Below are 25,506 nucleotides of genomic sequence, written 5' to 3' on the forward strand. Positions count from 1 at the left end.
GGTAGGGGAAAGGGCTGGAGCTGGGAGCTTCTTTTGTGCTGTTACTCAAGCGTAGAGGAAGAAAAGCCTCGTTACTCTCTTTTTCCCTACATGCTCTTTTGTAATCTTTGAGTGACATTACAGGAGAAGACAGAGCCCTCAGGAGTCATTTTCTTCCAGTTCTCTCTCACGTTTCATAGATGAGCATCCAGAGGCCAAGGAGAGGGAGACTGGCAGAGCTTTGGCTGTAGGAGTGCAAATCACAGATTTCAGTCTGGTCTCCTCTTCCACGTTGCCAGCTGTGGTTGGACTTGTAGAAGTCTGGGGAAGCTCTGGAGATGTGTTCAAAACACATGCAGGATGCCTCCTCAGGTTCCAGCACTCTGGCTGGGCTCCCAAATGCTGGTTTTCCCTGGGAGCAACCTCCCTCCTGGCTGGAGGTGTTCAACAGAACTCCAAGTGTTGGTCAGCAGGGATGTTGAACTTGGACTTGTGGGCCTCAAAGAGGTTGCACAGCTCATTGATATAGCACTGGTGGAGCTGGTCCACCTCCTCCTCTGAGGGCCTCAGTATCTTCTGCACCTCGATGGGTTTTCCCACTGCAAGACACACAGGTGGCAGAGGAGCAGAGTGGGAACCACTGGGGTGGCAGAGGCTCTTGGAGCAGGTGCCCAGCCCCACTGTCATGCTGCAGGAAAGTGCCTTCAGCTACCCCTTCCAAACCCAACTTCAGGAAATGGATTCTAAGTGGTAGGGCAATTCTAACATTCTGATAAAATCTATCAACAGACAGGTGTCAACGTGCCAGGAAATGTGCTAGGTGTTCTACATGTGTTCTTCCCTTTAATCCTATGGGAGCAAAACCTATCAATATTCCTATTTAACAGGTGAGGCATTGAGGCTTTGAGAAGTTAACTAACTTGTTCAAGGTCACATAGCTAGGAAGAGTCAGTACCAGGTTTTAAGTCCTGGGTGTGTGCTCTTCCCTTCCAGGCTATACGATTCCGGAAGCCCAGGATGCTACAGTCGGAAGTGCCGTATTGCTGGGACAAGAGGGTTCGCAGCCCAGGCAGCTTTTCTTCCCTTACTGCCCCACAAGCTGACCTGCACTTCACTCCTTATCACAGAGAAGAATCAGGAAGGCTATTAACTAGCCCTCTTCCTCTGGTTCTCTCTGGCTGAGAAAGCAGCTCCCCAACCCTCTCCTCTTGACAATAGCTCTGAAGGCAGCAAAAGTATTAAAACTCATGAAAATATTGCCACATGACACAGGAAGTTTCCAAATATAGGGATTTACCAAATCTGTTCAACTAACAAATGATGGATGGAGATGAGATGAATGGACCTCTCTACAAATTTTGTCAGAGGAACCTACTTGGAATACAAGAAGAAAACAAAAAGTGTCTGGATAGCTGAAAAGATGGTGTTAAGTCTATGAATTAAATTTCAATTCCATTTCTTGCGGGAAGATACCTTATGCTCTAATTCAGAGCCTATTGATTTCTACTTTGCACACAATTTTAGCATACGCAGAGTGCCCTTCCCCGGTATCTACCTTTCCAAATAATCCTCACCAGATCCTCTGAGTCAGAATTAAACCCTCCTGATTCAAACTTCAACTTTGTTACTCAAAAGCAGTTATTTAACTTCTCTGGCCCTCAGTTTATCATCAGTGAAATATACAATAACCCTGCCTCAAAGGATGCTAGAATAATTTGAGCTGTTGTACAGAAGTCAGCTGCGTAGTGCTGGGCACACAGCAGGTGCTCAGCAGCCAGTAGTGACTGTTCTTTATGTCGGTGTCACAGCCCTTATCCCAGACTGCCTTATATTAGGGCCATCTGCCAATGTCTGTGCCTCCCAATCTAGAAGGTGAGCCCCATGAGGGAAGGGATGTACCTGGCCCACCTCCATGTCCCCTGGCATCACATAGCCCAGGTCCCTGTTCCTGTAACCTCCCTCTCGCAGACTGGCTCTGGTCTTACCGATGGTGGTGATGGGCTGGCGGTAGGGCAGGAAACCAAAGCTGTACTGGAAGATGCCGCGGCCGTGGAAGAGGGGGAGGGAGATGCCCATGATCTTCTGCAGCCGATTCTGGACTCGGCGCAAACAGGAGCCAGAAGGGTTCTGCACCTGGTCAAATAGGTTATTCTCCCCAAAGGAGAAGATCGGCACTAGAGCTGCCCTGGAGGGAAACAGAAGAGGTCTGTGGGAGGCTCCAGAAAAAACAGGAGTGGAAAGTTCACTGGGCTTCTTGCAGGGAATCCATGACCAAGAACAGGAGCAGAGGATCCAGCCTTGGGCTAGAAGTAGGAGGCTTGGCTTGCCTCCTAGACCTGCCATGGCTCCCTCTCTGACCTTCGTGCTCCATGACATGTGGACAGAGTGCTGCAGAGAGTCCTCCCAGACAGAAAACACCTGCATTCTCTCCTAGAAAACTCTCCCCACGTCAGTTGGCTCCTTTCCTCCCAGAAGCTTCCCCCAAGGTGGGAGAATGTCTCTTCCATATGCTCCTATCCCCATTCTTTCAGATCCCATAGGTCTCAGCTCTCCTGCCGGCATTGGGGAAGATGTCCACTCCCACCTTGAACTATGTCCATCAGCCATCGAATTTCACTGGAAAAATGGAAACTCTTCCAGGAATTTGGGCATGAATCATTAAAAAGATAATCTTCATTGTGAGTGAACTGAGAAGCTCTCTGCTAAAATAGAATCTGGTTAGTCTTTCTTGCCTCCCCACCAAAATATCATCCTTGCCAACTTCAGATTGAACTGAGTGCAGTCCCCAGAGCCCCATCCATACCCATGTATCAGGGCCTGCCTGACAAAGCCCTTTCGATTCCGCAGTAGCAGTGTGAAGGCCCCAGGCCTGGCATCCAGTGCCTCCTGGGAGCCCCCCACAATGATGGCCAGCAGGTTCCCGTTGCCCTTCTTGTTCAGAATGTAAGCAGCGCTCTCCTTATCTGATGTGACCAGCCCTGGGGAGAGAGGAGGGTGGTCAGGTGTGTGGTGAGGGGACAGGGACTGTGGGGGGGGGGTGTGCCCAAGAGAAAGACCACCAGCAGTGCCCACAGAGGCCTGGGATCCAGCTGGGAGTCCCCTGAGTCCTCTCCTTCTTCCCAACCTCCTCACTGGGCTCAGTGATCAGCACAGCACTGCAGGAAGTTCCTTTGGGTCTAGCCACCTTCTCCTCCTGTGCATGTTTTTAGAAGAAATACAGAGCTTTTGGAAGCCCTCCCTAAAGTCCCCCCACCGGAAACACCAATCTTATGTTCCTGAGCTACCTGGAGCAGGAAGACTCACCCCCAGACATGATGTAATCTCGGAAGAAGGGGGCCCGGAACCACAGGTTCAGCATCATCAGATGGGGGCGGATGCCCGGGAAGAGCGAGGAGAAGCCCGTGCTCTCAGTGCACAGGTTGATAAAGGCTCCGGCTGCCAGGACTCCATGGGGATGGAAGCCCGCAATGTAGTTCTTAGAGGGGTCCAGCTCAGCGGTCTTGACCAGCTGCAGGGACAGCACCCTGGTGAGTCAGAGCTGGGCCTGTTACGGATCTTGACTCTGCCACTCTAGTGTGACCTTGGGTAAGTTGTTGCCCCTCTCTGATCCTTAAGTGCTTCATTCATAAGTCAGACAGCCCTGTGCTGTGGTGAGGGACCATTTCTGGTGATACCAAGGGGCTGGCTTTGGATAAACTGTTTCCTCAGGCTCCTCTTCTGTAAAAGGGGAACATTTGGCTCTGCCCCTCTCCCTTGCCAGGCTGCTGACAAGCTGTGCTATGAGGAGGGTTCCTAGAATTGCCAATCAGCCCACAGGATGTGATGTGAAGGAATCAAAGTGCCACACGGGGGCGCCACGACTCTGGAAAGCCCATGCTAACAGTATTGTGCACTTCAGACCTGGGGCTGAGCATGCGCAAGCTGTAAGAGGCGTGGATTCCTGTCAGGTTGAAAGAGCATGCAGACCCCTAGACTGGCTCTGTTCTGGATTGCCGCCCTGTACTGCACAAGTGTCTCACCCGGTGGCTCTCTCCTCTCCCCGCCACCCTGCAGGCCAGTCCTTTGCTGCCCTTTGTTCTCTCCCCCTGCCAGGACAAAGACTTGCCTTGGTGGGGCCTGTGGCATGGAAGGTGTGCCAGGGTCCACCAGACACTGTAGATTGAGAGGGAGAAAGAACTGTTTGTCCTTAGCAGCTTCTTGATGAAATAGGGCGAGGACCAACGGGGCGGGACCTGAGCTAACAGAGGCTGTACTGGTCACCTGGATCTGCAGAGATTATTGCTGGAGGCCAAGGTTGTTAGCAATCTTGGCCTCGCTCCACTGGGAACCCTGGAGCCCAACCTGGCTCTGGGAACCATTGCCATCAGGGTGGGACCAGGCCTAGGGCAGGAGGCTCCCTGCTAGCCTGCAATTTATACTCCCTGGGCCAGGGCAGCTCCTTCCGCTCAGACTCCGCTTTGCCAGGGTAAGCGGTCTTCCTGTCACCAAGCTGAAAGGGTCAGGGATAATTCCCTGAGGATTCTCATTGCTGCCTTTGGGGCCACAGAAGCCGGGTTGCCCACCCTCAGAGCAGTCTGGAGACAGCATTGGATCCTGTCTGCCCAGTCCAGCCTGAATAGCTCTAGATTCTTCTAGCCTTGGCTTTGACAACCCCCCCCCCCCAATCACCAAGATGGCCTCCCCAGACCAGGACAAACCTCTTCCCCTGGGAAGTAGGGTACTTAGTAGATATGGCAAGATAGAGACCCTGGTTTTTCTCATTGGGAAGGCACTTGCTCTAGAACCCACTGAAACATTTCCTTAGAAGTTCCATTTAGCTAGTGGGAAGAAATTTTGTACCTCCATAAAGGCAATTTGACAATATCTATCAAAACCAAAAAACAAAAACAAAAACAAAACACAAACAAACACCCAGTGCAGTTGCACATGCCTATAACAAGCATCTCAGGAGACTCACAAGTTCAAAACCAGCCTCAGCAACTTTGAGAGGCCCTAAGCAACTCACTGAGACCCTGTCTCTAAATTTAAAAAGGGGGATGAGGGGCTGGGAATATGGCTCAGTGGTTGAGTGCCCCTGGATTCAATCCCTATACAAAAAATATATAAAAGAAAGCATTTGTGCATAGAGAAAAACCTTGCAAAGGCAGGGACCTGTGTCCAGGCGAGTAGGCCAGTATTTGCATGTGTATCTACATGTGTCCACGTGTGTGCACTGTGGAGCCATCATAGTCCCAATGAGGCCTAATCTGTACTTCCCTCAGACATGGTCTCTACTTTATCTTTCCGTGCTAGCCCTTTCTACATGACTCTTGTCCCCAAGTCTACCTGGCCCTCACTGAAGATCATAGACCACTGTGTCCAAGGTGTGTCCCCAGTGCTGGTCTGGGACAAAGGAGATGCTCTGGAAAGTGTGGAAGGAAGGTGGGAATGAAGGAGCCAAGAAGATGAGACTGAGATATCCCACCTCAGAAGGAGGGGCCCTGACTCGAATCCTGTCCCAGCAGGTCACCTGCATCCCACTAGCGTGGAATCAGGAGAACCCTGAGCAGGGAGTCAAGAGACTGGATTTTACCTCTGGCTCATCCCTGGGACCTTTGCCAGGCTCTGGCCCCCTCAGTGCCTCAGTTATCCTCTTCCACAGGACAATGATGACACTTCAGGTTTACTACAGGGTTCAGAGAGATAAATAAAGATAAATAAAGAGGAGGAGGCAGTTGGTGAAGAGCTGTGGTTTGTCTTGCTTCCTCCATTCTGTTGGGGGAATATTGATTGTGACTGAGCAAGATGATGGGGGTCTGGGAATACCCTGGCTACATGCCCTGAGGCTGGGTGTGGCACAGTGGGCAGTGGGTCTAGAAAAGGGCACAGCAGCTTCCTAAGCTTTGAAGTTTGCTATTTTTTTTTAGAGAGAGAGAGAATTTTTTAATATTTACTTTTTTTTTTTTTAGTTTTCAATAGACACAGCATCTTTATTTTATTTTTATGTGGTGCTAAGGATCGAACCCAGCACCCTGCGCATGCCAGGCAAGCACACTACCACTTGAGCCACATCCCCAGCCCAACTATTTTTTATTGATTTCATTTATATATCATAATATTCATCCCATTAAAATATACAGTTCAATGCACTTTTTTTTTTTTTGGTACTGGGAATAGAACTCAGCAGTGTTCTACCACTGAGCTACAACCCCAGTGCCCCCCTTTTAAAACTTTTTAAAAATTTGAGGCAGGGCCTTGCTAAGTGGTCTAGACTGACCTCAAACTTGGTATCCTCCTGCTTCAGCCACAGGAATAGCTGGGATTACAGGTGTACACCACCACTCTCAACTCAATGCAATTTTATAAGATTGTGTAAGCATTACCACTACTTCCAGATCATTCTCAACACCCCAGAAAGAAACCCATACCCATTAGGAGTCATTTTCCCTCTCCCCAGGGCCCTAGCACTGCTAATCTGCTCTCTACCTCTCTGAGTTTACCTGTTTGGGACACCTCATACAGATGGAATCTTACAACAGGTGGACTTTGAACTTGGCTTCTTTCTCTTGGTGTCATGTTTTCTAGGTCTATCCATGTTGTAGCATGTATCAGAACTCCTTTCACATTTGACTGGATGATATTCCATTGCATGGCTAGAGCACATGTTTGTCCATTTGTCAGTTGATGGACAGTTGAGTTTCTACCCTTTGAAGCCAACCCCAGTAAAAGTGAACTCTCACTAAGCACCTCAGTGAGACCCTGTCTCTGAATAAAATACAAAAGAGGGCTGGGGTGCCCTTGAGTTCAATCCCAGGAACAAAAAAAAAAAAAAAAAAAAGCAAGCACCCGTGCTGCTGGCTTGTTTAACATCCACTAAGACCACAGGAAGGCTGGCTGTGGGATGATAGCCCTACTTCTCAGTTAAGCAAGCTGAGAGGCTTGCTGAGGGGTTAAGTGACCTGCACAAAGCCACACAGGTGACTGGGATCTGAATTCTGCCATCTATACAGAGAACACAAAGAGGCAGGAAGCCTTTATTCCAGACCCAGGGAGACAACTGGCACTGAGGACTGACTTTGGAACTATCTGGTCAAACTTGATAGAGTCGACCATGGGGCTCATTGACCCAAGGAGGCCTACTCAGGCTAGGCAAGCTGGCTCATGACTGGTTTGGGATTTTCAAGACTCCAGCCTCGCTCTCCTGGGAGAGGTGTTTCCTGCATCAGTAGCCCACCTCTTACTCCTCTAGGGCCCCAGAGGGAAGAGCCTGTTCAGGGCCTACTTATGGACCCACATTATTTGGCATCAGCAGGGTGGGGGACACTCCAATAAGGCACCAGAACAAGTGGTACAGCTCATGCCTGCCGGACTGGAATGACAAAGGGGAAGCAGGTAAGGGCTCAGAGTGCAAGTACTTGCAGGCTGCAGAAAAAATAGGTTTTATTCTAAGTAAGAGGTAGTGTGGAGGATGAACTCCAGGGGGCGCCAGAGAACATGGAACCTAGACAAAAAGATAGCTGTGGTCAGGACTGTGGGTAGAGGGGAGGAGGGAAGAGTCAGAACAGGAGTGTAGGACCCAGACCCCATGCTCTAGATCAGTGGTTCTCAGCTAAGGTGAGTTTTCCACCTCCTGCTCTCTTGATGTGGACATCTGGTAATGTCTGCAGACAGTTTGGGTTTTTACCATTGGGAGAGGGTAGTACTTCTGGCATTGAGTGGGTAGATGCCAGGGATAGGAATAGTCCCCCCCCACACACACACACAAATTATCCAATCCAAATGTTGATGCTGTTGGGGTTCAGCAAGCCTCCCAGAGATCTACCTGGCTGGGAGCGGAAGGGGACAGTGTAGGAGGCCCAGTTCCCTGCAGGGCAGCCCTAGGGCTGGGGAACAGCTATGCCCCATGCTAGTTCCCCTTGCCCTGGACTCCTGGGAGAACACTGGAGCCAGACCCAGCTTCCCTTGAAGAAACACCTCCTTACAAGCATCTCAGTGAAGCCAGGGTTCAAAAAGACAGTCAATATTGATAATAAATAATCAGGTCCGATCGGGAAGGTGGGGTCTGGTTGGAAAATAAATCAAATGTTGCCCTTTCCCCCTCCCCCTTCTCCTATAAGCTAGAGTTCCTGTTATGTGAAAGCCCCACTGTCTCAGGTGAACAGACCCCAGTGTACCAAGATGTGGCAGACAGGAAGGAGAGGCCACTAAGTCCCTAGTAATGCCTGGTGGGCTACAGGGGAACTAAGGGCTTGTCCCAGGTATGGGTATGGGTGGGGAGTTGTCCTACACTGTCCCCAGCCTGGTTCGGATCATTGTGGGCAGTATTTCATGACCCTAGGTCATAGCCCTGGCCACAGAACTTGGTCCCTCCCAAGGCCTTGGCCTGCCTAGACTATTTACTCTGGGTGATGAAACATTCACAGTGGGGGACACCCAGCTCCTGGGCCAGTCTTGGCATGAGGTGGGTCAGCTACATGAATGGCCTGACTCCTACATGAATGGCCTGACTCTCCTGCATTGTCTCTGTAGAAAGCCAACAGGATGACTTCGGAAAGCTTCAAGGCCAAGGCACAGTTTTTTCTAATTTTGCCTGAAAGTTCATCACTAGACGCTAGTTCATAAAGACACAGGGAGAACTGACAGAAGCTGAGAAATCATGGAAGGACCTCACATTCCACAAGAGAGTGAGGAGGCTTGTGAATGCAGGGAGAGCTCAGTAAAGCCAGGACAGCCTGCCTTTTGCTCACTCCAGGGTCTCTGCAGGGCCTTGCTGCCCAGGTGTGCAGAAAGAAGGGGGAGTCTGCAGCTCCCAGCCCAGGAGCCACAAAACAGAAACGAACAGCATCTCTCCCTCTGCTGGCCACTCATGGTACTGCAGCAAAGGGCCTTCAGTGTGCAACAAGCCTAAAAAACTGTGCACATAGAATTTCTGCAAATCAAGTCCATCCAGTGCTGATAGTAGTGAGGTTGAGAAACCCTCCTTGAGAGCCACCAAGGAGGGAAGGAGCAAGAAAGGCAGTGGAGCTGCCTCAGCATCGCCTCTGCCAACCTGCAGCAGGAAGTACGCCAGGGACAGAGCAGCTTGACGCTGTCCTTTGGAGGCCAGTAGGCTGTCAGAAGACATTCCCCAGAGAACTTCCGGTTTTCCAGTTCTGAAGGGTGGCCTCTAAGGCCTCTGCAGTGACCCGAGCTCCTCTCCAGCCTCCCCACAGGTGTACTCTGCTTTATTCTCCCGGAACCCCAGGCTGTTGCTCACAACCCTGAGGCTTCTGGGTCTGTGCTTGCACCACCCCCTTTGTAGGTGGCCTTTCTTTTCCTGGTGTGTGAGGATCCAGCACACATGGGACGAGAGGCCAGGGTCAGGACCTGCAAAGCTCAACTTCGGGCTAGAACCTGCTGCAGGTGACCTGATGTCACCTATACCTCCCCAGGCTACAGGTCACACTTCCCCAGAGAGCTCTGAATTTCCTGGTTCAAAAGAAGGAGCCTGGGGCTAGAGAAGGGAGTTCAGAACCTCAGAGCTCAGAAGTCCTGGGGAAGAGATGGGGATTCCGCCACAAAATACCCATGGCTGCTCTCCAGACCCCACAAAGCCTTGCTTGTCTTTGCTGACAAGATCCTGGAAGTGGGCCCTGCAGAGAAAACACATCTAAGGGGTGGAGAAGATTGCCTCCCACCTGAGTCTGCTAGCCCACACGTTCTGCCCTTTGACTCCAGTGGCCCTCATGGGCATGGCAGCCTCTGCCAGCCCACTTCAGCTCAGCCCTACCCACACTGACCCTATACCTTACAGGCCCTGCTCCCTGTTGTAGCCCAGCCCTTTCTAGCTCCAGGGGACCTCAGGAATCTCAGAGGGAAAAAAGGCAGGATCCCTGACTTTGAGTTCCCATGACTTCAGCAAGCTATTCAGCCTCTGCAGGCCTATTTCCTCCACCTCCCCTCTTTTGCTGCCTGGAGATCTAATTCCTGGAGGGACAGGAAGTGGTGGGGCTCCTGGATGGGATGGAGAAGCCAGGCAGGTATGAAGGTCAGAGCCCCAGGGCTCTAGGTTCTGAGTCCCTTGGACCTGAAGCCATGCCCAGGTCTCCTCAGAATCCCGCTGAGTCTTGAGGTTCTGAGAACCTATGAGAGCTGGCCTGCCTGGTCTCATGGAATCCACAAGGCCCAGTATGTGACATCATCTCCATTTTACATATGCAGAGAGTGAGGCTCTGAGAAAATGTGTAACTCACCCAATGTCACACATCTGCTAGGTGGCAGACCTGGGATTAGAATCTAGTCCAACCAACTCTAAAGACCACACTCCACACCTGCCTTCTCTCCTGTTTTCAGGCCAATTAGCCCTGCCTACCCTCCTGTGTTCCCACTGCCTTCCTCCATCCTATCCCATCTGTTCAATAAACCCTCTCTGCCTGGCTGCGTAGACCACAAGTTTAGTTTTTCTGTGCTCAGTTGAAGGAACCTACAGGTCTTTTCAGATCCAGAGATCTGGTCCACTCAGGGCCAATCTTCAAGTCCAGGGCCAAGTGTTCACAATCACTGTGAGGTGTCATGAACCAGAGAGAGAGAGAGAGAGAGAGAGAGAGAGAGAGAGAGAGAGAGAGAGAGAGAGATGAAGGCACTCAGAGCAGGAAGATCAGTTGGCTTACTGGATCCATGGGAAACCAAGGCTCAGAGTGGGACAAGGCCTTGTCCAAGGACACACAGCTTGGCAGAAGTAGGAGCAGGTTAGAACCTGAGGACCGTTCAGAGCTCTCTTCCTGATACCCTTCCTTATCCATACCAATGCAAAGCTTTAAAATTCGTTGACAACTGACTGACCGACCTTGGTCACACCGGTGTCCTTCTCTGGTTGGCAGAGTGTGACTGTAGGGCTAGCTGGTCTCTTAAGACCCATAGTTTGTTAACTTTATTTTAAACTGGGCTGCTGATGGGATTGCTCCCTGAAGGTCCACATGAGAGACACAGTACATGTCCCATAGAGCTCCTTCAAGTCCTGTATGTTCATCAACCTCACGCTGGCCCCATGTCCCTGTAAATGGAAAGCCACAGCTAGAGAGGAGCTGGTCTCTTCTCCAGGTCTCTGGGTGGCGGGGGACCCAGGCCTGGGCCTTCCGGTCCAGCATCCTGAACAACGCACACGGGGCACTGGGCCCCTGACCCCACTCAGCCAGCTTCTTCCCCCATCCCCCCCAAAGCAGCCCCACGACTCACCGAGACGGGGAAATAGTCCTTCATGTGCTTCCATATGACCCAGCGCCTGAAGGTCTGGATGGGCCTGCCGCCCCGCCACGGCTTGTCCCAGTCCAGGTACCACCAGGTGGCATACAGGATGGTGAGGAGCCAGAACCTTGTGAAGAGGAGGCCTATGAAGATGACCATGCAGACCTGGGCTGGGAAGGAAGGAAGGCAGGTGAGACACCCAGGCTGAGCCCTGCTGCCCCAGGCGGCCTGACCCCTGCCATCTCCCTGGTGCTCAAAAAATGGGAGCCGCTGATTGCAACAAGGGTTCTAGTTTCTATGTTTGAGGATCCCATAGGAAAAGGAGACTCCTTTCTGCCCATTCCCCCTTCTCTTCACCCTCTGCTTCATCTTTCCAAAGGTAAGTGTGTTGGGGTCCCTCGCTTCTCTTATGAAAAGAGCCCTCCTGTGGCTTCCGCACAACTTCAGGGCACAGCCCAAGCAGCTCAGCCTGGCATCAGGCTCCCAGGAGCTGGCCCCGTCTCCTCCTGCTCCTCCCTCCCTCTCCCAATATGCAGTCTCAACACTTGCTCTTCCTCAACCCTCCAAGCTCCATTGACCTCGCCTCCAAAGCCCTTGGCGAGGAGTGGGGAGGCAGGAAGGGGCCAACCCCTGACTGCCCTGTGCGTACAGCAGGGCCAGGACCAGGCCCAGCGTGGAAACCCCTCTGATGTGCAGTTCCCCATCCCAGCTGTAGGCTAAACCTGGCTTCACCTCAGGGTCAGGAGGTCTTTAGGACCCCCCCTCATCTGACGCCAATGAAGCATCATTCCCAGAGAATACCACTCCCTCTGCATTCCATTTTCTCCACACACTCATCTCCTCCTCTTTCTTCTCTCTGGCAGGGCTCAAGTTGGAACTCTGAGTCTCATGCACACCAGGCCAGTGCTCTGCCACTGAGCCTCAGCCTCAGTCCCTACACTCGTGTTCTTAAAGGAGGCCAGCTTCTGGTTGTGTAACTCCTCTTGGAAGTAGGGTGGACTGGGCCTGCCCCTCCTGCCAGACTTCCTGGAGGAAAGGACTCTTGAGCCAGTTTGAACAGTAGGAAAAGCCAGCAGATACAGACAACAAATATTCACTCTGCATGGAGCACCTACAAAGTGCCAGGTGCTGGGGTCCAGCTGTGAGCAATAGATGACTTCTGGCCGTCAGAAAGCTGACTTTCTAGAGTTGTGTTTGGGGCACTTTGAATACGTGTTTTCCTTTAAATTTTTTTGCTCTAGTAACACACATGACATGAATTACCATCTGAACAATTCAGTGGCATTAAGGACCTTCATACCCTGTGCAGCCAGTTCCACTATCAATCAACAGAACTTATTTATCATCCCAGTAGACACTCCCACTGTCCCTCCCTCCAGACCCAAGCAACCAGCCTTCTATTCTCTGAAATGTTGACTACTACGCTGGGTACTTCACATAAGTAAGATCCTATAGCGTTTGGCTTTTGTGACTGGCTTATTTTATTGGGCGTAATGTTTGCAGTTCATTCAAGTTGTGGATGTGTCTGAATCTCCTTTCTTTTTAAGGCTGAATAATATTCTATTTTGTTTATTCATTTATCCGTTCATGGACATAGGGTTGCTTCCACATTTGCTCTTTGTTTTCAAACACTATTGAATAATTCACTACCGGAGTGGTGGCACATGTCTGTAACCCCAGGAGGACCTTGAGTTCAAGGTCAGCCTCAGCAATTTAGAGAGGCCTTAAGTGACTCGGTGAGACCCAGTCTCTAAATAAAATACAAAATAGGGCTGGGGATGTGGCTCAATGGTAGAGTGCCCCTGAATTCAAAAAAGAAAGGAGATTGACTTAAATTGTTTTTAATTTTTACATTAAAAATATTTACTATAAAAGTAAAAATAATTTTAAACTCCCAGCTAGGATTCTTCCCTTGGGCAAAACCAAAAGTCTGTTCATGAGCTTCTTTAAGAAAAGGAGCTCTGGAAAATAAAGATGAATTGTTAATAGTGGCTACCTGGAGGCAAGAGTATGGGAAGTCTTTGGGCAGGGTGTGGGTGGCGTGCTGGGGACTGAACTCAAGGGCCCTCTACTTAGATCCTCCTAGCCTCTGAGTTGCTGGGATTACAGAAGTGCGCCACCATGACTGGCTGGAAGTCTTTTACTTTAAGGGCCCATGTTTTGTTTGAATGTGTTACAGTAATATGCAATATTTTTGAAGTCAGGAGGAAAAAAGGAAAAGTTAGAAGAAAACAGGGTATCTACCCTGACCAGAATGACTCCCACCACTGCATTATGCCTCGACCATGGGCTCACCCTTTAACCCCTGTTAGGAAGCAAACCCAGTCTGTGGGTCTTTTCAGTAATTTAGGAAGGAAGACACCACCTTCTTTTACATAATCCTCATGACCTGAGGGGGAAACACTTAAAATGCCCACTTTAAGGCCTGGATGTGACAGTGGTCCACTTTATGTTTTGAGTATAGCCCTTGCTGCTCTGCCATGTGACTTTTTTTTTGGGGGGGGGAGTGGGTACCAGGGATTGAACTCAGGGGCACTTGACCACTGAACCACATCCCCAGCCCTATTTTGTATTTTATTTAGAGACAGGGTCTCACTGAGTTGCTTATCGCCTTGCCATTGCTGAGGTTGGTTTTGAACTCATGATCCTCTTGTCTCAGCCTCCGAGTCACTGGGATTACAGGCATGCACAACTGCGCCTGGCCCGATGGATTTATTTTGAAAATGACCTGTTTCTTCCTCTCCCTTTCTGCCTGCTCTTCCCTAACTGCTCCCCCTCCCTAATCTCAGGGAAACAGGATCACCTTTCTTCCCCATCCTAGACTGAGTTATCTGTCCTTGAGCACATACCACTGAAACAAGTAACTCAGAGTTGGGGGTGACACCAGAAATGACTATCTATCTCCCAAATGAACAAGTGAATGACAACTCCAAAAAGAAATGTGGAGTGTGATCTTTGATACACCTCTTTAAGAGCCCCCTGTTCCCCTGATGGGCAGAATCACAGCCTCTGGGACAGGAGTCTCCTGTGCTTCTCCTTTGCTAGCAACGCAATAATAAAACTTCTTTTTTCTCAAAACTATGTCCTTGTTATTGGATTGGCATCGGGGACAAGAACAGAGCTTTCAGTACCACAGAGAGGGTCTATAAACTGGCTAAGGTCACACAGCATACTAGTAAGGGGAGACCTGGGATTCAGTCCTGCTGCTTGGACCAGATTATGCTCCCAGCATTCCTCATTCACTCAACAGATGTTCTGGACTCGGACTCTTCAAGGAGCTGTAGCCATAGCCAAGAACAGCACAGGCTGTGAAGAAACACCTTCCTTTCCCATGTAAGAGGTGGGAGTTGTGGAGGAGAGGAAAGGACACAGCCAGCAAACAAGTCACCCAAGAACGCATTTGACTTGGGGCTCTGAGCCTTTGGTGAGTGGTCCTAGTTGACTTTTCCAGCCACTTCTGTGCCATTTTGCAAAATGTGTCCGTGACCTCCAGCATGAACTGTGTACAAGGTCCCTTATTCCTCCTCTGCTCTGCACAGGGGGCTCCCTGCCTGGGGGGCTTGATTTTCCTACCAGTCTTTGAAACCTTAGTGTTCTTTAAAACCTCATCTTGGGAGAGTGAGGCAGGAGGATTGTAAATTCCAAGGCAGCCTCAGCAACTTAGCAAGACCCTGACTCTAAGTTAAAAAAAAAATAAAATAAAAAGGGCTGGGGGCATGGCTCAGTGGTTAAGCACCCCTGGGTTCAATTCCTGGTACCAAACAAACAAAAAATAGTGGCTGCCTGAAGTGCTACCTCTGCTTGTCACCACCCCTGCCACTCTGTTCCCTCTGTTAGATCTGTTTGAGGTGATTAAGCCACCCACCCATGCCCGCCAAAGAACCACCAATCAGGCGCCCACAGAACTGCCTGTCAATCAGCAGGGTCTCCTGGCCAATCCTGGATCTTAGCCAGCTACCCCCAACCAACCCCAGTAGGACAAAGGACTCTAAAAACCCCTTTTCCTGTCCCAAGCCCTCCCTTCCTGCCCTAAGCCCAATAAAAATTCCAGCCCCATGCACTTCTCCTTAGACCTACTCTGCTGGTCTGAGGGTCCCGCCAGGGAGCAAAATCTCAATAAAGCCTCATTCAGAGCCTTTTAAAATCTGCCTCCTGTTGGTCGCTGCTGCCTGACCTTACACTCTCATCCCCCTGCTCACAGGTGACTTCTTGGCTCCAGGCTCCACAGCCCCTCAAGGACAGTGACATTCAGGACTGAACTCCTAATCTCTCAAGCCTGCTCCTGAGTGCCCAAGTTCAGTGACGACAGCCAGCCAAATGTGGGTGAGACTGGGCATCAACTTGGCCTTCTCCCTCCATTCCTTCTGCTCCTGCCCAGGAGCCCATCTCCTGAATATCTCCTGACCCCAAACCTTCTCTCCACCCACTGCCACCCTTTTCAGACATTTTCTTAAGGGTTCAGATGGCAAATATTTTAGACTTTGCAGTTTAAGGGGCAAATTGGAGGATATTATGCATGTACTTAAGCAGCTATTTTTAAATGCAGCTTTTAAAAAATATAAAAACCATTCTGAACCCTTGGACTGAACAAAACCAGGGGGCTGGATGTGGCCCATGGGCCCTAATTTGGTGACTTCTGATCTAGACAGAATGCTCCTGCTTTTGGTCCCTTCCCCACACCCCCAGCACAGCAGACACATCGACGGCAGGCACAGGGACCTTTAACACCCAGGCTGGACCTTGTCACTCCACTACCTGAAACTTCCTCAGCTCTCCTTTGCCCTCAGGTTAAGGGATAAGGCAAAACCTCCTGCTCTTGGCACAAATGAGCCCAGATCCTTTTTTTCAGCTGTCCTCCCTCTGGCCCTCCAGGCCCAGGGCTGCTTTGACCCCTACGCTGCTCCTGAGCTTCCAGGTTCCTGTGATAGTGAAGGAGCCAGGCAGGGCCACAGGGCTGCAGGGTGGGGTGGGCATGGCCAGCTGGAAACACTCTTGCCCTAAAAGATAACAGGAGGCAGGCTGGGCACGGTGTCCCTCGTCTTCTGTGATCTGTTGGCTACAGTCACCTGGCACTGGGTCCCCAGAGCCCTTGGACTTGACAGCTTAGGCCTCCCTCCTTCTGCTCTCTTACTGACTGTGGCTCCCACCTCCTCCCACCCCAGCCCCTCTCCCCTCTTCTACCTCCTTAGCCCTTTCTCTGGCAGGAGGAGCCCAGGACTCTGGCTCTGCAGCCTGGGCCTGTAAGGCACTTTCTCTGCTCATCTACGTAGTGGAAATAACCAAGTATGTGTAACGTGTTTATCAACCCTTAGGGCAGAAACCCACGTCAATTAGAAAGGATGCTAACGTAGGGTCCAGGAGAGCCTGCCTTGCTGGGGATAAGTTCTTTGGCTGTGAAACCACAAAGAAATTCTGAGGAAGTGTGGGGTGGGCACATATATTGTGTGTTAAAAGGCCGCTGACCACAATGTGTCGACATTTTAGCAACCAGGAGAGAGCACAGGCTGAACCCTAGACCCAGGGGGAACAGTTCTTCCCTAGTCCGGTGCCAGCAGATGAAATGAAGAAACCCATTCATTCACTTCCACCTCCCAACACTGCCCCAAACCCTTTTTTTTTTTTGTACTGGGGATTGAACCCTGAGGTGCTTAATCACTGAGCCACATCCCCAACCCTTTTATATTTTATTTAGAGACAGGGTTTCCCTGAGTTGCTTAGGGCCTCACTAAACTGCCAAGGCTGGCTTTGAACTCATGATCCTCCTGCCTCAGCCTCCCGAGCTGCTGAGATTACAGGTGTGTGCCATGGCATGTGGCCCAAACCCTCCTTGAAAACATTCCCTTCAGCAGAGCTGGAGTCTGGGCCACACATTGCTGCAGATGACAAAATCGAGGCCCGGAGAACCTAGTTCCTGGTTCCCCTCTCCTTCCTTACCCCAGTTCCCGCTCATCCCTTCAGAAAGGAAAGAGCAGTCTGGAACTTTCCTAGCATCAACTCGATGCTTCCCACACCCTCAGCAGCCTGCAGCAGGGTCTCCTTGTGCCAAGGGGGAACGCTTGGCCAAAAACTGCTCAAAGCCACAGGCAACCCCACTCCATGGCCCAGTCTCTCTGGGCAGGGCTCCGAGGCCTCCAAGAACCTCCCACGACCAACATTCTGGGTGCAGCTGGGTGGCTGCTCCTGGTCTCTTATCTCACCCAGCCCGACTTACCCAGGGCCAAGAAGGAGAAGACCCACTGTAGGACCGCCAGTGTCTGCAGCCTGCGCTCCCAAGGCACGGACAAGGGAGCAAACTCCACCATGCTGGCCTGGCTCCCAAGGCCTCTCCACACTGCTGTGGCGAGGTGTGTACAAACCTGTGGACAAGGTACCGTGCACAGCCCAGCCCAGCCCAGCGCCAAAGCCTCTGTCCCGCCCAGGCAGGGACAGTTTCCTAGAAGGAAACTTTGAATTCATCTGCTGGGGCCTGGCTGAAGGAAGTTGTACAACTCTTATCACCGCCTTAGGCAAGGCCTTATCTGACAGGCCACCTCTGTGACTGGTTGAATCTTGCTCTTCCTGCCACTTGGGCGGTGAAGTCCCAAGTGTCATGTAATCTCCTCCTCTTCTTCCTGGTCAGTACTTAGTTCCATCTCTCCATCTCCCCTTTCTTGCCGTGTCCATCGCTCCCCCTCCAAGAACATCTGCAATAGTTCCTATCTGAAGGCCCTGACCCCACCACCTCCTGCGCCACTTCTCTGCTCACCCAGAAAGCAAAACTCTTAGAATGACTGTGCTCCCTGCTTGCCACCTTCACCTCCCATCTGTCTCCTCCTACTCCACATTTTAGAGACCAACATTCCACAAAACTGCCCTTGACCTCCACGTTGCCCAGACCTCATCCTGGCCTAGGAATAGCCTTGGACATGGCTGATGTTCCTTCTTCCTGCACACCACTTGGCCTAGGGACACCACGCTCTCCTGGTTTTCTTCCTAGCTCTCTGTCTGCTCCTTCTGGTGTCCTTGTGACTGTCATCCTTTATCAGACTAAATGTTTGAGCTTTCCCATATCCTCCGCCCTTGGGCCTTCTCCCTGCTTTCCACATTCACTCTCTTGGAGATTGCATCCAGGTTCTCACTGTGTAGTTTACACAGGGGGAACTTCCGAACCTGCATCTCTAGCTCTGACTTCTCCCTGAGCTTCCAAACTTGAAAATCTAAGTGGCTATTTGACATCTTTGCTTGAATGCCTAGTTACCTCTATCATAACATGTCTAAAGCTGAACTCAATTCCCACCTTTGCCCATACCAGCTCTTCCTCTTCTCCTTCTCATTCCAGTAAAGGGTAACTTCAGTAGCCTGGTGTCATGGCATATGCCCGGTATCCCAGTGGCTTGAGAATCCGAAGGCAGGAGGATTGCAAGTTCAAAGCCAGCCTCAGCAACTTAGTGAGGCCCTCAGCAACTCAGCAAGACCCTCTCTCTAAATAAAATATAAAAAGGGCTGGGGATGTGGGGGATGTGGGTAAGTGCCCCTGGGTTCAATCCTTGGTATAAAAAAAGGAGGTGGTGGGGTAACTCCATTTACCCAGTTGCCAAAATCAGAATCACATTAGATTCTTTCTGTTCCTCTCCATCCATGTCTATCACTCACCATGTCCTGTTGGTTTCTCTAAATCTCTCCTTTTACATAGAAACAGTGTTTGTCAGCTTTCTGTAATTGTAACAAAATATCTGAAATTAATAAACTTATAAAGATAAAAGGTTTATTTTGGTTTACAGTGTGGGAGGTTCAAGTTCATTATTGATTGGCTCCTTTTCTTTTTGGCATGTGGTAAGGCAGTAGTACATCATGGCAGGAGGCATAGAGCAGAGCAAAACCATGTACCTCACGACCTGGAAGCAAAACAGAAGAAGAGAAAGTGAGTAGAGTCCCACAATCCCTTTCAAGAGTTTGCCCCCAATAGTCTAAAGACCTTCTACCAGGCCCCACCTCTTAAAGTTTCCATTTCCTGCCAACGGCACCAACATGGCACCTGGGGACTAAGCCTTCAACATGTGGATCTTTGCAGGACACTTATCCAAATGAGAGCATCAGACACACAGAAAGATCACAAGTATATACAGAATGGTGTGTTTTCATAAACTAAACACCCTCATGTTGCCACTACTGAGATCACAGATAGACCATCACCAGCACCTCATGTCCCTGCCAGTCACTGCTCCTCCTGTAGGCTCACCATCCTGTCTATGATTTTGAAATTTATAAAGAGTAAATCATGTACTACATAATTTTATTTTATTTTGGGGGAGTACCAGGTATTGAATTCAGGGGCACTCATCCACATCCTCACCTATTTTGTATTTTATTTAGAGACAGTGTCTCACTGAGTTGCTCAGTGCCTTGCCATTGCTGAGGCTGACTTTGAACTTGCGATCCTCCTGCCTCTGCCTCCTGAGCCTCTGGGATTACAGGCGTGCACCACCTCACCTCCCTCATGTACTATATAATTTTTTGAGATTGGCTTATTTGACTCATGATTATGTTTTTCAGTGTCTCTAGTATCTGTTGTACACTTTTTCTCATTGTACAGTATTTGGTTGTGTGAGTACGCCACAGTTTATCCATTTTACTGCTGATAGATATTTGGGATGTCATTGTTTCTGGCTCCTAAGAATTGTGCTGCTATACACTTTCTCACACGTATCTGCTGATGCACATTCTTACACTTTTCTGTTGGCACATGCTTGGAAATAGAGTCGCGGAGTCTCGTGGCATAAAGCTAGATACTTTTCTGAAGTGGGGACACAAATTTATGCTTCCACATGCCTTATCTGAGAATCCTCCTCCATTTTTGTGGGTGTGCAATGGTGCTTCCTTGTGCTTATAGTATTTTCCTAACAACTCATAAGTTTGAGCACATTTTAATATGATTTTTTTGGCCATTTGGGTATCGTCTTCTGAAAGTTCTTCTTCTAGTCTTTTGTTGATTTACATATCCTTTCCACCTCCACGGCCAGCCTCTCATACACTGTGATTCCAGCTTCCTTACGGAGTCTCTGTTGTCCCATCTTTCCATCATCAATCTCAGCACAGCCACAGGGACTGCTAGGTTTAAGGGTATGTACACATTCAGGTTGGGGAGTAGTACCAAACTGCTTTCCAAACTGCCCCAACACCAATGTACATTCTTCAATTTACATGTATGAGAGAATCCCTTGTGTCCATATCCTGACACTTGGTGTAGTCAGGCTTCTTGTTTGTTTGTTTGTTTTTAAGAGACAGAGAGATAATTTTTTAATATTTATTTTATTTTTTTTTTTAGTTTTCGGTGGACACAACATCTTTATTTTATTTTTATGTGGTTTTGAGGATCAAACCCAGCGCCCCGCGCATGCCAGACGAGTGCGTTACCGCTTGAGCCACATCTCCAGCCCAAGGCTTCTTGTTTTTAGCTGGATATAAACTCGTTTCGTTGTGTTGTTGTTGTTGTTTTGGTACTAGGGATTGAACCCAGGGTGAATAATCACTGAGCCATATCCCACCCCATTTTATATTTTATTTAGAGACAGGCTTTTGCTAAGTTGCTTAGAGCCTTGCTAAATTGCTGAGGCTGGCTTTGAACTCATGATCCTCCTGCCTCAGCCTCCCAAGCCACTAGGATTATAGGTTTGTGCCACCGCATGTGGCGTGAAATGGTATCTTGCTTTGCATTTCCTGATCACTCATGTTGAACATCTCTTCCTTTATAGGTATTTTATTTTTTTGTGAAAAGTTTGGTCCTAACTTTTGCCTATTTCTTTTCAGTGTTTTGTGTGTGTGTGTGTGTGTGTGTGTGTGTGTGTGTGCTTTTTGTACAAACTTGAAGAAATTTTTATGCAGTTATGGCACCATATCTCAGATTTAACTTCTCTTTTAAGGTGTTATTTGATGAACATAATTAGTCTTTTATTAGACAGACATTGTTTGGTATGATTCAGGAAACTTTTTCTTACATACCATTAAGAATTTTAAAGTTTTGCTTTGATATAAGTTTTAATTCCTCTGGATTTTTACATAGTATGAGTTAGGTTCCAATTTTATCTTTTAACCTAAGGATAACCATTTTTTCAATTTCCACTTGCTGAACGTGTCCTCTTTCCCCCATGATACTGTATGCCACCCCTGTCATGGAACAGAGTTCCACACAGGCCTGGCCTGTGCCTGGGCTTTTATTCTCTCCCATTAGTCAGTTTGTCTGTTGGTGTCTTACTGTCTTAATTATTTAATTCTAATATCTGGGGGTGGGGCCACTTTCCTTGCTTTCTATCTTGGAAGTGTCCAGGCTAACATTGATCCTTTACTCTCTATACATATTTTAGAATCATCTTAACAAATTTCAAGAGAATCTCTCTTGGAATGTTGGACTTTGATTGAACCCATAGCTCATTTGAGGAAACATATATGAAAAAAATGAGAATGTACTAAGTGTATAAATTAAATAAGGAGGAATTAACTTTTGTGTGTTGACCTTGTATTTGGAAGCTTGCTTTTTGAAATGTATTAGTTTCAGAAGACTTTGTGGCCTCTTTGGAGTTTTCTAAATAGATAGCCAAGTCACCTGTGAGCAAAGAAAATTTTATTTCTGCCTTCCCAGTCTGTATGCCTCTTATATATTTTTCTTGTTTTAACACATTAGCTGATAAGAGAGGACATCCTTGCCAGGCTCCCAATTTTAAGGGAAAGTATCCAGTGTCTCACTATTGAGTATGCTGCTAACTATAGGTTCCTTGTGGATGTTATGTACCACACTGAGGAAGTTCCCTTATGTTCCTAGTTGTTTGAGAGTTTTGATCATGTGTGGGTATTGGACTTGGTCGAATGCTTTTCAGCAGCAGTTGATATGATTTTTTGTCTTCATTAGCCTTTCAATGTGGCAGATTGATTTTTGAGAACAGAATTAAGGTTCCGTCTGCGTCCTTCTTACTCCAGAGCTTTCTTTCCCCATGGTCACACTCTCCATTCCATGATTACAACTGGTTTGCTTTCTAGAATATTCAGTGAAACCCTTAAGCTCAGGAACATGGTGGCTCAAAATGAGAGAATCTAGTGCAGAGAGCTTTGATGAAAGATCCAGAAAAGGCAGAAAGTGAGTAGAGGGGAATGTAGAAACGGGAGGAAGAGGAGGAAAGAGCAGAAGAGCGCTCCAGCACCAGAGCCAGGAGATGCTCCCTCTAGTGGTCATTCTGAAAAACTGCAGGTAAGATAGACTTGGTTCCTAGGGTGGGGCTGGAAAGGAGGTAGCAAAGGGGAGAGCTGCTGGGTGGGATTGGAGAAGGGCTGTCTGTCCCTCTCCAGACCTTGTCAGGATGGAGACTAGTGAGATCCTTAGGACTGTATGGTATCATGTATGCTTTGGAGTATGGCTCTATGAGGAGGAGGAGGAATTATTCTCCAGAAGAGAAAACAAACTTGGAGATGTTAAACTAATTGCTCCAGCTCACCACAATAATAACTCCTTTCTTTGCTTGGTTTTTATTTGCATTTGTTTATTGCTTGTTTTTATGAGATTGTTTTGAACCCACCTAGATCCTAGCCTTCTTCTCTCGGCTCCCATTCTCTCCTAGGTGACCTTGCTCATGACATGGTTTTAAAACTCCTCTGTGTATGATGACTTCCAAGTTCAGGGCTCCAGACTGCCAATGTGGTGGCCTCACTTGGACATCTCGAAGGCGTCTCCAACTCCACGTGCCCTGCGTGAACTCCTGGCTCTCTTTCCACCCCATCCCTGGAGCATGTTCCTTCACCTCTCAATCCAGGAGCAGGACTGACCCTTTCTGCTCCTTACAGGCTCTTCTCCAAAAATGTGGCTGTCATTGTGTGTGTGCATTTTAACTGTGTACTTCCCTGTTTAACATGGTGACTGCACGAAGACTTCCAAGCTCCTCACCATGGCCCACAAGTGCCTCCTTGCTCTGGTGTCTCCAGCAGCTCTTCCAGCCAAGCTCCTCCTCTTGCCCACCCAGGTTCACTGGGCTTTGGCCTTCCTGCCTTTCTCTCATCCTTCCAGCTCCTCAAATATTCCACCTTCCTTGCCAGCACAGGGCCTTTGCTTGCGCTGTTCCCTAGGCCTGGGGTGTTCTTTCCCAGCCTTTGGGCTGCTGACTCCTCCTCCTTCAAGTCTTGGTTTAGGTGATGCCTTCTATGAGCAGCCCGTTGCTCCCTCTCCCTGCACTCTGGATATCTCTGCCACAGTCCTAATCTCTTGAAATCATTGCATCTGTATCTGTATCTACATCTGTTTTAGTGAATGGTAAACTCTTCTGAGGCAGCAAACCCAATGACATAACTCATCCACCTCGTCCCTGGGAGATGTGTTTGTTGAGTAAAGGAATGTGGAACTGAGGCTTTCTCTTCCCACTGTAGTCTTTCTGAGAGCTGATGGAAGTGCCTGCTCTTCTGATGTTTCCTACTACACCCCGTGTAGTGGCCTGGTCTATGCAGCAGTGTCTAAACTGTGTTCTGTGGAATATTTTGATCTCAGAAGGGCTCCATGGTGAATTAAGTTTAGAGGGTCACAGGACACAGCATAGTCAAGGCTCAGAGAAATCCTACTGTAAAGAGCCCATTTAGCTCTGAACGCAGTTGTTCCCGACCTTGTTTGCCTAATTGTTGGGATACGATTTGGATGGGCTCAGGGTCAGGGGCCAGAATCTGCCCAGAAATTGCTGCAGAGGCAGCCTGGACTAAGCACTGGAGCCTGGGTGTTGGGCCAGACAGGGTCCCAGGGCTGAGTGTGGTCCTCTGTGACTTGGTGGTGATGAATGGCTGGGTGCCTATAGTCGGCTGAATAAAGCACCCCAACAATGTCCACATTTTTTTTTTGTACCAGGGATTGAACTCAGGGGCACTTGACCACTGGGCCACATCCCCAGCCCTATTTTAATTTTATTTAGAGATGGGGGTCTGACTGGGTTGCTTAGGGCCTCATTAAGTTTCTGAGGCTGGCTTTGAACTCTTAATCCTCTTGCCCCAGCCTTGCAAACTTCTCAGATTACAGGCATGTGCCAACTGTGCCCAGCTTGATTTCTACATTTTAATCCCAGAAACTGTGAGCAATATTTTCTACCCGAAAAGAGATTTTTTGGGGTGTAGCTAAATTAAGGTGTTTGAAATTGTCTTGGATTATCCTATCTTATCTGGATGTGCCTGATGTAATCACTGTGGTCCTTGTAAAAGGCACAGGGAAGTGAGAATCACAGGAGAAGGCTGTGTGACCATGGAGCAGGGACTCTAGTTCTTAGTTGGAATGTGGTAGGTGGGGCATGCCAAGAAGCTAGAAGATTCTCAGGGCCTCCAGAGGGATACAGCCTGGCCACACCTCGACTTCAGCTCAGCAATGCTAATTTCCAGACTTCTGGAACCACAAGAGAATGAACCTGCCTTGTTTGAAGCCACTCCACTGTGGCCATTGTTACAGCAGCCATGGGAAGTGAATCCACATGGCCTCACAGTGGCTCGCTTCTAAAGTGTTTCTTTTTTCTCTCCCTAACATCCCTGACAACATTCTTAGCCAACAATCTGTGCTCCTCCAGCTGGTCTGCCCCACTTTCTGTGCAGAGCCTGGTCCACCCTCAAGGACCAAGTCAAACACCACTTCCTTCAGGAGGCCTGCTGTGACCCCACCAGGCTGGAGCAAGGATCCACAGGACTCAAGTGGGAACCTTCCCACTCCATGCCTCATCCCCTACCCTGTGATGACAAAACCAGACCTGATTGTAAAATGAAATTATGAAAACGTTATGGTAAGAAACCAATGCCTGGGGAAAGGGCCAGTTCCCTCCCCTCCATTAGCCTTTCTCCAGGAACCCTAGTTAACCATGGGTCCTACCCTGTCTCTAGGAGGCTGACTATTCCCTTTTGAAATGTAAACACCCCTGTGCCAGGATTTAAGGCTAGAGATTTAACAGAAGCCTCTGAACAGAGCTGTTTCTTCTTATCTGCATGCTTTACGTTAGAAACCCTGCACAGGCCTTCAGCCTTGTAGATTAGAAATTTTTTTTTTTTTTTAAAGAAGAAAAAAGCCCCAATGATAAGACAGGTCTAAGATGATGCCAAATAACCTATAAATGTTGTGAAAAGCTGTGGATTAGGTCTCAGAATTTGGAGCTTGTTCTCCGCTGGGCCTGCCAGTATAAAATAAAGTTTGGAGTTCGCCCCCATCCAAGTGCAGCTCGCGGCCTCTATACAGGTCTGTTTCCCACCACAACCCCACTGTGAACACCCAGAGAGGTTCTGTGGGTGGGATAAATGAACAGTGCATGAGCTGAAAGCCTAAGTGGAAAGGTCTGTCCCCTCCATGCCCCT

At 49.0% G+C, this 25,506-nt stretch overlaps 1 protein-coding gene across 1 annotated transcript; it reads right to left on the bottom strand.

The window, feature by feature from the left end:
* Positions 1-372: 372 nt before the first annotated feature.
* On the bottom strand, positions 373-17,483 carry MOGAT2 (monoacylglycerol O-acyltransferase 2; the record flags this gene model as incomplete). The annotated part of the gene is made up of 6 exons (XM_081260450.1): positions 373-578; positions 1,965-2,164; positions 2,783-2,957; positions 3,283-3,487; positions 11,173-11,351; positions 17,393-17,483. 6 exons carry the CDS (start codon positions 17,481-17,483, stop codon positions 424-426), a joined length of 1,005 nt encoding a protein of 334 aa, XP_081116576.1. The 3' UTR covers positions 373-423.
* Positions 17,484-25,506: the final 8,023 nt, after the last annotated feature.

Source organism: Spermophilus citellus (assembly GCF_964194105.1).
Source record: "Spermophilus citellus genome assembly, chromosome: 2".
NCBI lineage: Eukaryota > Metazoa > Chordata > Mammalia > Rodentia > Sciuridae > Spermophilus > Spermophilus citellus.